This window comes from Mirounga angustirostris, unplaced genomic scaffold (assembly GCF_029215605.1).
Source record: "Mirounga angustirostris isolate CCGP_5_RB_7025 unplaced genomic scaffold, mMirAng1.0.hap1 SCAF_3, whole genome shotgun sequence".
Lineage (NCBI taxonomy): Eukaryota > Metazoa > Chordata > Mammalia > Carnivora > Phocidae > Mirounga > Mirounga angustirostris.
In genome coordinates, this window is record NW_026991711.1 from 75,269,789 (window position 1) to 75,283,929 (window position 14,141).

The 14,141-nt window shown below is 40.9% G+C and overlaps 1 protein-coding gene across 2 annotated transcripts in view; it reads right to left on the reverse strand.

The window, feature by feature from the left end:
- The window catches only part of NUP58 (nucleoporin 58), a 38,077-nt gene extending 34,569 nt beyond the window's left edge, over positions 1-3,508 (reverse strand). For both annotated transcript variants that reach the window (XM_045869210.3, XM_045869209.3), the window contains exon 1: positions 3,262-3,508. In XM_045869210.3, coding sequence (XP_045725166.1) covers positions 3,262-3,368 — 107 coding nt within the window. In that variant the 5' untranslated portion in view covers positions 3,369-3,508. The remainder of the gene's footprint in view (positions 1-3,261) is intronic.
- Positions 3,509-14,141: the final 10,633 nt, after the last annotated feature.

Here is a 14,141-nt window from a genome sequence, read left to right on the forward strand (position 1 = left end):
TACAAAAGGTGTACAGTGAAATTATGTATTTTTAGACAATTAAAATATTTAAAATTTCTTGACACAATTTAAGATAACTGAAGACACAATGAAGTGTTTCATAATTAAATGTGAAAACATTACCAAAGAATTACATCAAAGTGGTATCTTCTTACTCAAGAAAGCAGAAGAGAAATTTCTCGCAGGAGAGAAATTGACTTAGTTTAACAAAAGCTACCCCAGACAGGACCAAGTTTTGCCTCAAACCACTATTATCTGCCAATGACTCATCAGGATGTGTTACAGAAAAGCCAAGTTGTCTTCAACAGGTCAGGAATATTGTTTTAACTTCTCCAGCATGACCTAATGTGGACTTAGAAAGTAACATTTATTGAGCACTTACCAAGTGCCAGATATGATGCTAAGTACTTTTACGTGCTTTACCTCATTCAACAACTCTGTGAAGTAAATATATTATACCCCTTTTCCAGATGTGGGAACTGAGGCTTGGAAAGTAACTTCACTAAAATGATTTACCTAAAGAGACCAAATCACCAGATGGCACTAGGGGAAGTCAGGTCTCCAAACCAGTACTCCACCAGAAAAATGTTAGACTGTGTCTCCTTTCGTTCATTTAGGTAAGCCCTTCTAAAGTTTATTTTATTTATCTCTACACGCAGTGTGGGGCTTTCACCATCCCGAGATCAAGAGTTTCATGCTATTCTGACCGAACCAGCCAGGTGCCCCTTATCTAAGCCCTTCTAAAGACTGTGTACATGTTTCTAGCTGATCACTAATAACTCCTTTACTCAATCAACAAATATTTATTAAAGCCCTCTTCATGTGCCAGGAACTGTCATAGGGACTGAGGATGGAGTGGTAAATAAGACTCAGATCCAGTTCAGGAAGTTTCCAGTTAAGTGAGAGAAAGAGATTACTCAATCATTCATTCATTCAGAAAAATGTGTATTGAGCTCCACTGTGTCTACTTAAAAAAAAAACCAGTATGAAAAGGTCTTCACTGTCATGGAGCTTCTATTCTATTGCTGGGATCAGAAAATAAGTCAACAGGGCGCCTGGGTGGCTCAGTTGGTTAAGCGACTGCCTTCGGCTCAGGTCATGATCCTGGAGTCCCTGGATCGAGTCCCGCATCGGGCTCCCTGCTCGGCAGGGAGTCTACTTCTCCCTCTCCCACTCCCCCTGCTTGTGTTCCCTCTCTCGCTGTGTCTTTCTCTGTCAAATAAATAAATAAAATCTTTAAAAAAAAAAAAAAAGAAAAGAAACTTTAAAAAAAAAAAAAAAAAAAAGAAAAGAAGTCAACAAAAAATACAACGAACTGATTACAACCGTGATAAGTGCTATGTTACAGGGTACTATGAAGATGGAAACCTCCTGTACACTTGCAGACCTAAGAACTGCCTCTCTGGAGATGTTAACATGTGAGTCCCAAAAGTAGACACTAGCTTGGCATATGAGGCAGGAGGTGGTAGGGGAATTCCAATCAGAGGGAACTGCTCCCAAGTGGGAAGGGGTTTGGCCAAGCCTACCTGAGGAACTGAGAAAATGCCCAAGTTGCTACAGCAGTATTTTTCAAACTAAGATTAGGAGTATAAAATCAATTTAGTAGATCACAACTGGCATTTTAAAAAATGAAATGGAACAGAACAGAAAATATCAAAGGGCATCACATAAATTAAGGGTAAATATCTTCCTTTGAAACTTTGTTTCAGTTATTTCTTTGCCTGTAATTTTTTTCATGGTAGAGTCTGAATCACTGAATTGTGGCAAACTGAAATGAGGAGTTGGGCTCAGGATGAGTCTGAAGAAGTTCCAGATTATTTGGATCTTGTGGATCATGGTAAAATTTATTTTTACTTCATTCCAAGGATAATGAAAAATCATTAAAGGAAGGCAATGGGAATTTTAAAAAATGACTCTGATTATGTGTTAAAAAAGGCTTGACATCAAAGTAGATTTTTGAAACAGCAATTACGATTCCACGGAACTAATCAAAGTAGGAGATGATGGGAATAGTTTTCATCAAATATGAGAAGGGTTACTGGTTGAAAACCTGGAAGAAATCCTAAGTATTTACATAAGAATGTAAGCTTCAGGAGAGCAGGACCCTTATTTATCTCACCACCTAAAACAGAGTCTATTATATAGGAGTGTATTCAATGAATATTTGTTCCATGAATGACAAGAGCCTGCAACAGGATGGTGGCACTGCAAGTGAAGCAAATGGAAACTGAAAATTAAAATTATCAGGCCTTGCTGATTAAAGGTGCACAGAGAAAAGGAGGTATTAAGGGAAATTCCCAGATTTTTTACTTGACTGTGTAGTCTGCCCCCCCCTTTCTAATACAAGGAAGATATTTTTGCCTTTTTAATCTACAATGACATCCCTCAACTTTAGGAGATACCTTGTAACACTTTCTATGCACACTTCTTGATTTCATTAACTCCTCCACTTTTACCTTTTTAAAAAGACTGAGTTCTAAACATTAAATCTCTCACCATGAAAATGACGTTTAACTATTTTAATTGTCTCTTTCTGGACTTCTGCTAGCTGTATTTCGTCACCGCCTGAAGTGGTGGTTTAGCAGGTTGCACAAAAACGACAAATATGCTATACCTACATTTTTCAGTGTAAGCAAAAGACCATGTGAGTCATTACAACACAACACTCACGTACACTAATTTGCACATACTGTTCAAAATTATCACCAATAAATTCTACAACACGTATTTAAAACAAGAAACTACAGTAACAAAGGATAGGGTTCCATGAGGTACAAAGATGTGAGCTCGTTTAAAATGCCACAAAGTCATTAAAGCACTGGAATGTCCCAAACCGTATATCCTGCAATTGAATCTGAATTATCAGAGATAAACTTGTAATCGTCCTCCTTAAAATTTCCTATTGTCTTTTTCTGAAACTCCAGAGTAGCCACAATGTCGTTCATTCGTTCTGTGCCTCAGACTGCCGCACTGAGAGGGCTCGGCGTGAAATCCCAGGCCCTTTCACCCAGCCAGACCCCACTCGGTAGGGACACTGTGTGAACCGCTGTGGATTCTGGGGACCTCACAACCCTGTGACCATCCTCCCCATCAGGCCGCCAAACGGCAGAACTACGAGGCTGGCGCTGCGCAAGTTTTGTTTTTTGGTTTTTTTTTCCAGGCCCACCAGAAAGGAAGCCAGCGGGAAGAGAGCGGGACGGGCCCACCCACCGGAGTCTCGCGGGGAGGACCCGGGCCGGGAAGGCGAGGAAGCGCGGTTACCTAGATGCTCCCGTCCCGAAGGAGAAACCGCCGCCTGCGCCGGTCCCGCCGGCGGCTACGGTGGTGGAGCCCAGTGTGCTGGTTCCGAAGGAGAACCCCGTGGACATGGCTGCCAGGGCTCAGCGCCGTCAGGAAGCTGCAAGGGGTCTGGGACGCTCCTCTCTCCTCAAAGCCAAGGCGGGCCGGGCAGCATCACTCTCGCCCAGCCGCGACCTGGCGGGAACCTCAAGCCCCAGGCGCTGAGAAGACAAGGCCGAAGCGGGTGGGGCAACCACCCGAGAGAACGTTCCGGCGCCCGCCGCGCGCACGTAACCCACCGGGAGCGAGCCCGCCGCGCAAGGCACTCTGGGATGGGGGTGGGTTGCGCGCCCTGCGCCGCGCGCCGTGCGCGGCGCAAAGCATCCTGGGAGGGAGGGAGCTGGGTGTGAGAGAGAGAGAGAGAGAGAGAGAGCGCGCGCGAGAGGATGAGCAGGGTTAGAGGCAGAGGCAGAGGGAGAAGCAGGCTCCCTGCTAGCCAGGAGCCCGATATGGGGCTCGATCCCAGGACCTTGGGACCATGACCCGAGCGGAAGGCAGACGCTTAACCATCTGAGCCACCCAGGCGCCCTCTTAAGGAGTAGGCGCTTAGCGTTAAAGACGAGCGAAACCGTTTCCTATAGTTCTGTATTGGCATATGCGTTGACGTAATGTGTACTTTATGGCTGTAGAATCTTAATTATTGCTTACGTGTTTCCCTACTGCTAAAAGGGATGCGCGAAATCCCAGAGTGGGGAAGGCCCTATTGAGCAATCCAAGCCCTGCTATAGAAAAGGAGGCGCGCTCAGCCTTCGGTTGGCTGCCGTCCCTTCCCGGAGAAGGACGGGGAGCTTCTTTGTTCCCAGACTGTTCGGAAATCAATCGATAATAATTCATTCATCCGCTCCACAGCGTTTGGAGCCCGTTAAGCGCAGTCATTGCGAGTTGCCACCCAGGAGGCTCAGAGAGCGTCCTTTAGTGGGGGGTGGCCGAACTTGGTGGTGGTGCTGTGCATACCCCTGGACGTCAAAGGATGTGGTCAAGTCCACGAAGTTTTGCAGCGTATCCTGCTGGGTAGGAGTTTGAGACCCCCGGCCCATCGCGGGAGGTCCCCCCGATGGCTGCGTTCTGGCTTTGGGCTTTGCATTGCTCTGACGCCCCTTTGCTACCTACCAGAGGAACTGCAAAGTGGACGGGATAAGTACAGAAACAAGCACAATATAGTGGGGAATTTAAGGGTTCCATGAGCAACCCCTAAACATAAGAAAAGTGTAGATTTAAGGAAGAGATCCCGTCTTGTAGAAAGATCAGGAAAGGCTTCGTGTCAGTGGTGCGAATGGGGTGCTGTCATCATAATGTGGGTCTTTATTCAGAGATTGTTAAATTACTCCCGCAAATGGTTTTCTTACCTGTGATTTCTTCCAGTAAAATTCATCCCATAAGCAACCACCAGATTTGCTTTCCTAAAACAGTTCTCACCATTGCACTGCCTTGATGGAACACTCAGTGGCTGTTTAGCCTAGCATTCATCCTCCATATGACAAATCTTTCTAAGCTCAGGTCTCATAACTCTTAATGCAGCACTTTCTCCTCTGTTGAGGTTGGGCATTGCTGCCTCCTGTAGACTGAATTGTGTCCCTCCAAGATTTACGTGTTAGAGCCTTACCCTCCAATGTGATGGTGTTTGAAAAGACGGCCTGTGGAACGTAATTAGGGTTAGATGAGGTCATGAGGGTGGGGTCCTCATGATGGGATTAATTCCCTTCTAAGAAGAGAAATGAGAGAACTCTTGTTTCTCCACTTCAGAGGACACAGCTAAAAGGCAGCCTTCTTAGGCAAGAAGAGAGCTGATGGGCAACTTACCTTGAACTTCTCAGCCACCAAAACTGAGGAGTAAATTTCTGTTGTTTAAGCCACCCAGTCTGTGGTATTTTGTCATGGCAGCCTGAGCACTTACACTTCACCTCTGTTTGTTTAATTAAAAAACTAGCATTTTAAATATTATGGAAGTCACCATAAGAATAATAAAAAAGGGACATATTTGAACTGTAGTATAAAGAAAAATTTCATAGTGATTCAACAGGAGAAGAAAAAATAAAATAAGGGTTTTAGAACTTCAGTGATCTAGAGAATGCTATTATCAGTGATGATTTATAAGATGGTCAATAAGAGGACTATGGGGGAAAAAATCTAGGGTACTTTTGTCTGGAAAAGAAAAAGAGATGATTTTTGGAGGAAGATAGAATATGACTCCCTACATCTTTTAATCTCATTGTGTATTCTTTCCAAAACTTTTGAAGAATATCAACCTAAAATTAGTAAGATCAAAATGCTTGGCACAGGGTCACCTGGGTGGCTCAATGGGTTTAGCCTCTGCCTTCCACTAAGGGCCCCAAGTGGGGCTCTGTGCTCAGTGGGCAGCCTGCTTTTCCCTCTCCCTCTGCCTGCCGTTCCCCCTGTTTGTGCTCTCTCTCACTCGCTCTCTCTGTCAAATAAATGAATAACATATTTTTTTAAAATGTTTGGCACATACAATTTCTATGTTAATTAACAAAACATAAGATTAGCAGGAAGGAAAGAGGATGTAAAAATGTAATAGGGACTAATATAATATTTCATAATAGGGGAAACTGATGTGGGCTATATAGGAATTATCTTTGCAATCATTTTGTAAGTCTAAAACAATTTTAAAAAGAAGTTTATAAGGGGCACCTGGCTGGCTTAGTTGGTAGAGCATGCAACTCTTGATTCTCAAGGTCATGAGTTCAAGCCCCGTGTTGGGTGTGGAGTCTACTTTTTAAAAATGAAATAAATAAAATAAGTTTATAAAAGAAAGTAGTGAGAAATATGACTTAGATAAAAGTTTGTGTATTGGGGGAGTCACTCAAATTGACAAACTATTCTTTTAACTTTATAAAAAATTTTAGTATGGCATTTTTGTCTTGTATCTGGCAGAGTAGTTTAAATTATGCAGCGGTAACCCCCAAGATGCCACAGAGAGGAACACTGCAGAGATGGAAAGTGGACTACTCAACGAACAGCAGTATTGCAATCTATTACATGCCTCTAGATACACCGAGTGTAAAACTGGATCTCAAAGACTTTTCTCATATAGCTTCTTCTGTTGTCCTATTAGCAAAAAGAAGACACTTTGCATCCTTTGTTCTACAGAAATAAAACTCCAAAGAAAGCAGTTACTATAAGCCAGTTATTTGGTTATTCAGTGGAAAGCTTGAAGTAAAATGTCAACATAAGCTTCATGCCTATTTAAGCCTAAAGCCTATGCAGCCAGGCAAAACCATGGAGCACAGGTATTTGGCTTAACCATCCTTATTTAGAGTAACACATTGTATTCCAAAGGATGTTTCAGATATTCCTCTTTGACATGGTGGGACCTGAACCCATGTATCAATTCTATGTGAATTATTGCTTTCCAAGAATGAAGCAAATGATTCAAATTCTAAATTATATAGCAAACCACTTTGCTTCCCCTTGTTTTTTATATTATGAGAATCATGCTAAGAAACCCCATCTTTCGCTGATTTACTGGCTGTATGATGACATTTTTTTTTTAAGATTTCATTTATTTATTTGAGAGAGAGAATGAGAGAGAGAGAGAGCACATGAGAGGGGGTAGGGTCAGAGGGAGAAGCAGACTCCCCGCCAAGCAGGGAGCCCGATGCAGGACTCCATCCCGGGACTCCAGGATCATGACCCGAGCCGAAGGCAGTCGCCCAACCAACTGAGCCACCCAGGCGCCCCTGTATGGTGACATTGTTAATGTCATAAACTGAATTATCTGAAAGGCAATAGCACTGTAAAAAATTTTAACTTGCATTAAAATGTCTAAAGAGGCTTGTTTCCGTGGTGTATTCAGATCAGGATAACTCTGGGAAGGAAATTGGAATCTTTAAGTCTATTTAAGAGGAGCTGCAATATGTATGGTCTGATCCTCTGAAATATCCAAGAGAGAAGTTGTAATTTAGAGCCTATATATAACCAGATGACCTCTGTCTTGAATTTATTCCTGGGAATCTATTGACTTTAAAGATTTAGATAGTGTCCTTCCTTTTTAAAAATCCTATTAAATTTTCAAAAGATCCAACAACAACAAAATTTATGGAGAGAGAGATCAATAATGAAAATGTGACAAAATGTTAATAATTGGTGACTCTACAAGAAAGATATGTGGATGTTCATTGTACTGCTCTCTCAGCTTCTCTATAGGTTTGAAATTTTTCATAATAAAAAGTTGGAGCCTAAAGCTAAAACAAAAGTTTCCAAGAATAGGTCCAGTAGTGATCTGTTTCCTGATATTCCTGATAAAGTTTTCACCCATCACCCAAGAAATGAAAAAAAATGAAAAGCAATATAGGAAGTTTTACATGAAGCTAATTTTATTTATTTATTCATTTTTAAACATTTTATTTTTTTAAGTAATCTCTACACCCAACGTGGGGTTCAAACTCACAACCCCACGGTCAAGTCACATGCTCTATTGACTGAACTAGCCAGGCATCCTGAAGCTAATTATATTTAATTTAAAGTATAGTCATTTGTTTTGAAATTGTGTCCTTCTTACTGGTGAGTGTGGGCGATGGGACATGAAAAGGTTGCTTTCATGACCTGATAACAAGAATGAATAAGAATAAGATCAGGAAAAGAAACTTGGCAATGTTGGCATAAAATAAATGAGGGAAAGCTATCTTGTTGCCATTCATTTTCATGCTTCTCTTTTTCTCTAAAAAAAAAAAAAAAAAAAATCCCGATTTTATTCAATGTGGCACACATTTACCTGTGGCCAATTAGATGTATGTGGGAGACTTGAGATGAGACTCACCTCATGTATGAATATGACTCATTTAAAGGAGTAGCTGCCGAACATCCCTTTTGCCATTCTCCTCCTCCTTTCCTGCTGCCTGGGACTTAGACACATGGCTGGGTCTCCAACAGCCATCCTGGTCTGTGAGGAACTTAAGAATGAAAGTTATATACTAAGGAGGGTGTAGCAGAAAAATAGTATCATAGAGTCGTATCAGCCATGATTTGCCTACCTTCAGACTTGTTTTACTTTATTTATTTATTTGAGAGAGAGAGCAGGGGGAGGGGCAAAGGGAGAGAGAGAAGCGACTCTACCACTGAGCAGGGAGCCTGACACGGAGCTCAATTCCAAGACCCTGGGATCACGACCGAAGCTGAAGGCAGATGTTCAACCAACTAAGCCAGCCAGGTGCCCCTTCAGACTTCTTTTAAATGAAAGAAAAAATCAACTTCTGTGTTAAGTTATCATAGTTGGGGCTCTGTTATTCATAGCTAAATTTAATATACCGGTTTAAGTAGGAACCCACACTAAAAGATAAATTTTACATGTGTTACTGAAGAAACAGGAAATATCCAAGATGAACCAAGGTCAAGATTATCTGTAGGACTGGAATATAGTGATAAAGGCAAGGACAAAATATCCTGTTATCTAATTGTTTGGAAACATGATAGCAGAGGGCGCAGTCAGGTTCTAGTCTCAAAAACATGGGAGCCAAAGAGGGAGAATGTATCTGCATTTATTGTTCTCATATTTTAAGGAAACAAGTCACTGTACCTGATGGACTCAGTATCCACTGTCATGAAGCTGAAATACATTCATAAGACTGTTCCATAGCATGCACAAAATTTCCCTCAATTCTCTTTGATCAGTTTTCCCATAGCTTGATTAGACCTCTTTTGATTACAAGGAGTAGAAATCCGCTCAAAATAGTTTAAGCACAAGTGTGTATGTATGTGGGGGAGACGTGGGAATACAAAGTTACTACTGATAGGTCTTGTTTTTGAGACATGGGAGACAGACGTGGAATACAGAGAAGTTTCAAGTGAATCTAGAAGAAAAGGAATAGCCAGGCCTCAAGTATATCAGAAAGCAACTGCTCTCTCTCTCTCTCCCTCTCTCAAATAAATAAATAAATAAATAAATAAATAAATAAATAAATAAAGTAAAAGAAGTCTGAAGGTAGGCAAATCATGGCTGATATGATGATTTTATGATACTATTTTTCTGCTACACCCTCCTTAGCATATAACTTTCATTCTTAAGTTCCTCACAGACCAGGATGGCTGTTGGAGACCCAGCCATGTGTCTAAGTCCCAGGCAGCAGGAAAGAAGGAGGAGGAGAATGGCAAGAAATGCTTTCTGATTGCTTTCTGCATCTAAGAAATGAACTGGAGAGGGTTGCACTTATTTCGGAGAACTGAGAAGATCTGGAGGTCCCAGAGGATGGGTGAAGGATTAACTAACTGATGGAGTGCCCAAGGGAGACAGAAGGGCATTCAGGCATCTGCCACACAAAAATCTGAGACCCGACTCTCAAGGAACAAAGGCTAGTAAGCAAGCGGGGAGAAAGTGAAACAAACTTGGCAAAACAGATCCCTTCCCCCACCCCATCCCCACCTCCAACCCCACTGTTAACAAACTAGGGAGGTATAGGGAAAAAGAAGCTTTGAATAGGATAAAGGGGCAAGTTTATATTTATGTTAAAAATCAGATTTTTCTAAACCCAGAGTAATCGGTACAAAGTTATCAAATGAGGTAAAGGGAGAGCCAACAAAGCAGCCTTAAAGGGTAACTGTGAAGAAAAAGCTGCTGCCTGTTTCACCCTATAAGAATCCAGTGTTCAGTGAAGGGATTACACAGAATAGAGCACGACCGACCACTGTATCAACCAATGTTAATAGCCTGTGTGAATGGACAGAAAGATCAGACATGGATACCACTTGGGTAAATCATCAAGATTTACTCACCTAAAGGATTCAGAGAGAAAGTCACACAATCAGGATACAGTGAAAAATGATGAGTAATTTTCTTTAAGACAGAATGAGGAGCAAGCCTCCAAACCCTAAAAATCCTGAGAGAATGAGAGTCATACTAGCCTTCTGGAAATACAATATTTCTCCCTCCCAGTATGAGACTGAGGCATATCCGCTAACTTGGCTATGTGCACTTTGCTGGGCCAGGTGCACGTCCTCACCTGCAGTTATAGAATACATAATGTGATCACTTGCATACAGCGTACAGTCACTCAGGTAAGAACAAATCTTTCCTCCATCACCCATCCTCCTCAAATGAATACAGCCTGATCCAAATAAATTCCTAAACTCAATGCTGAAGAGTTAGAATGAGGATCAGCAGGCATGCAGACATCTCCAAGGATTCTTGGGTGCATTCTTCTTTTTTTTTTTTTAAGGATTTATTTATTTATTTGAGAGAGCGAGAATGAGAGAGAGAGAGAGTACATGAGAGGGGGGAGGGTTAGAGGGAGAAGCAGGCTCCCCGCCGAGCAGGGAGCCTGATGCGGGACTCGATCCCGGCACTCCAGGATCATGACCTGAGCCGAAGGCAGTCGCTTAACCAACTGAGCCACCCAGGCGCCCCGAGTGCATTCTTCTTAAAATGCATGTGCACACACCTATTATTTATTGAGCATTCATTGAGGCCAGCTACTAAGCTTGAGCATTTCTCTTCATTACTTCATTTAACTGACGCAAATAATTCAATGGAGAAGATGATGGTAAGTACTACCACTTACAGATAAGTAAACCAAGAGTTAGAGAAATAATTTTACTAAACTCACACAGATAATGAACAGCAGAAATGAGATTTGAATTTAGATAACTTTGGTTCCAGAAAGAATTCTGATCATAGATTTCATCTTCTGCAAGAATATACCTAAAAATAAAAGCTAAGAAACGAGTCAAATGAAATATTCTTGTTCTTTTAATGACTTATGTTTACTTAAGAAGCACCCAAATTAAGAAGTATAATTGCTTTTACATCTCATTAGATGGCAAATAGTAAACATAATTATAATTATAAAAGCATCAACATTTACTTTTAAAATATGAAATGTTATCTCACATGACAATCATAGTATCAAACACCTCTTACACATTTTGTAGGGGAATTAAGTGGTTTTTTTTTAACAGTGTAAAAACAAACACTAAGCATTAGGGAGAAATGAATGCAGGAGATTCTGATTCCTTATTATTTCAAAACATCATGATTGTTTATTTAATGCTTTGTTGTGTATTTTTTATTTTTGATGCAAAAACCACCATCTTTAAGTGGAAGTTCAATTAAGAAAATGCTATTTAATTAAAGTCATCAATAATTAGTCACATCACTATTGTAAGTGGTTTTTGTAGGCACATATAAGGCAAATCGAGGTGTCCCCTAAAACTTGGATGAAAAAGGAAGTTATAACTATACACATCAAAACAAAACTAGTCAAGGGTGCCTGGGTGGCTCAGTCAGTTACACATCTGCCTTTGGCTCAGGTCATGATCCCAGGATCCTGGGATCAAGCCCCACATAGGGCTCCCTGCTTGGTGGGGAGTCTGCTTCTCCCTCTCCCTCTGCCTGCCGCTCCCCCAGCTTGTACTCTCTCTCTCTCTGTCAAATGCATAAATTAAAAAAAAAAAAACTAATTAAAGCACAAACATTTAAGGACTCCACAGAAAGACAGCATGGTGTCTAGACCATATCTTGATATGAACTTAGTTGGCCGAATGGCATAAAGAAACAACAGGGCCCTCAGAAGGAGGCTTTTTCAGCAATAAAGCCTAAATTAGGGTTACTTGATATATCCCTATAATAATGAAACTTCGGGGCTGCCTCCAGAGGCTTACCTGGCCCAGAAACACTACTATATTGTCCTGCAGTTGATACATCCCAAAAGGATTTACAGATGCATCAAGATTTTGACTAAGTGAGAACAGCCTATCACAACATTTTTTCCCTTGCTCTGAATTCGTCCTGACTAAGCAAACTTCTCAACAGTAAAGTGTCTGTATAGCTTTATAGGAAGAGAATATGTTGACCTCATTACTGTCTGCTTTAAACTCTATTTCTCATGGTCAATGATTAAGTTGGTATTTTGATATTCACCAGTCTAACTAACCCTAAGAAACAGATTTCTCCTTGGCTGTCTGGTCTTCCTTCAGGTTAGCCTCAGTGGACTTCTTCATTGAAAACTATAACTGTTATAAGTGCCCTATTTGCATAAGCGATGAGATGAAGATAGCAGGAAATACTTAATCTGATTAATTTTATTGTGCTCCCACTTTTTTAGGGAAAGAGAGGATTTAGGAACACTGGTGCACATTGAAGTCCTCTTAAACTGGACCATATGTTTGATGAACATTAATAAGAACAAAACACATCTAAATGAATGAAACTTTTCTCTTTTCTAGTGTCTCTTTATTTCCCTTGAGTGAACCACCCCTTTGTAGTGACAGAGGAATTGGGGCTCTTTGTTTCTTGCGGTAATTGCTGGGGGTAGAGCTACTGACAGAAAAGCAAATGGTCTAGATCCTTTGGAACCTGTGCATGGTGCCTAACTGGGGCTTCTACTCAGTTTCTGCTACTCCTGCTAACAAGACATCTGTTCCCAGACTTCCTTGTGCCCATTCAAATGCACAGTCCTTTCAAATAGTGATATGGGAGATCCCCAACAAAATGCTTACCTCATCGTTCTATAGCTTGGCTTGCCAATTGTCAAACTCTCCTACAAAGATTGTTTCTAATTAACATTTTATTTCTTGAAAGGATGGTCAAAGATCATCAGATATTAAAGAACAGTTGTGACGTGAAAGTCAGAAACCAAAACAACAAACCTAGAAGGAATCTAGAGGGAATAGAGATAATTCGGGAAGCAAAATAAATAAATAAATAAGTTTATTTTTATTGTATCTCATACCTAGAGATATGAGATCCACAAAATCAGAACCAGATGCTACCAAAAAAAAAAAATTGGAAAAAGGAAAATGTATGTAACCAAATAAACTCTTAGCCTGGAAGGAACAATATTCCAGTAGCAATAGGCACACCTAGTGCTCAGATCTTGGATTCTAATATCATTCCAGGTAAAAGGACTAGATCTCCTTGGAGAAATGGTTAATTATAAGAGCTGGGGTGGAAAAGATGCAAGATGAGCCTGGAGCGTATTATAGTGCTAGAAAGTAAGGAAGTGCTCAAAAACAAAAACAAAAACAGCCCCACCTATGTTGATGAGATATGTCAAAGGGACATAGGAGCCAAGTGAAAGATTTCTTGATGGCCAAAGATGGAACAATTCGAGTAAGAAAATAAGGAACTCCGAGATTATAACCAAAAGTATAAAATGAACATCCATGAGTTCATACTGATGTAAACAAATGATAGAATGAATGAATGAATAAATAAATAGGGAAGAATAGAAAAATATCTTGTGCTGAAGAATTCCAAATAATTTATGTAGAAACACTGCCCTACAAGAGGGGAAGAACAACTTCCTACTCTGTAAGTGTAGACTGTGAACAGTGATCTCTTTCAAAAGAGGACACTATAGGGATGCCTGGGTGGCTCAGTTGGTTAAGTGCCTTCAGCTCAGGTGACCATCCCAGGGTCCTGGGATCCAGTCCCGCATTGGGCTCCTTGCCCAGCAGGGAGCCTGCTTTTCTCTCTGCCTGCCACTCCCCCTGCTTGTGCTCTGTCTCTCTGACAAATAAATAAATAAAATTGTTAAAAAAAAAAAAGAGGACACTATAGAAATGGGGAAATAGTACCTTTATGGAGGAGAAACTTGACAAACATTACCTCAATCAGGTGATTAAGGTGAACATCAGCAGTGATTAATCATGTTGGGTGTATGTACCCTTGACATGATGTGATAAAAATGGCATTTTATCTCTGTGATCTTCCTCCTCTAAACCCTGAACCCTAGTTCAACTATGAGAAAAACATTAGGCAAATTCCAACACAAGGGCATTCTACAAAATACATGACCAGTACTCTGCAAAACTGTCAAGGTTATGAAAAATCAAAGAAAATAAAAAACTGT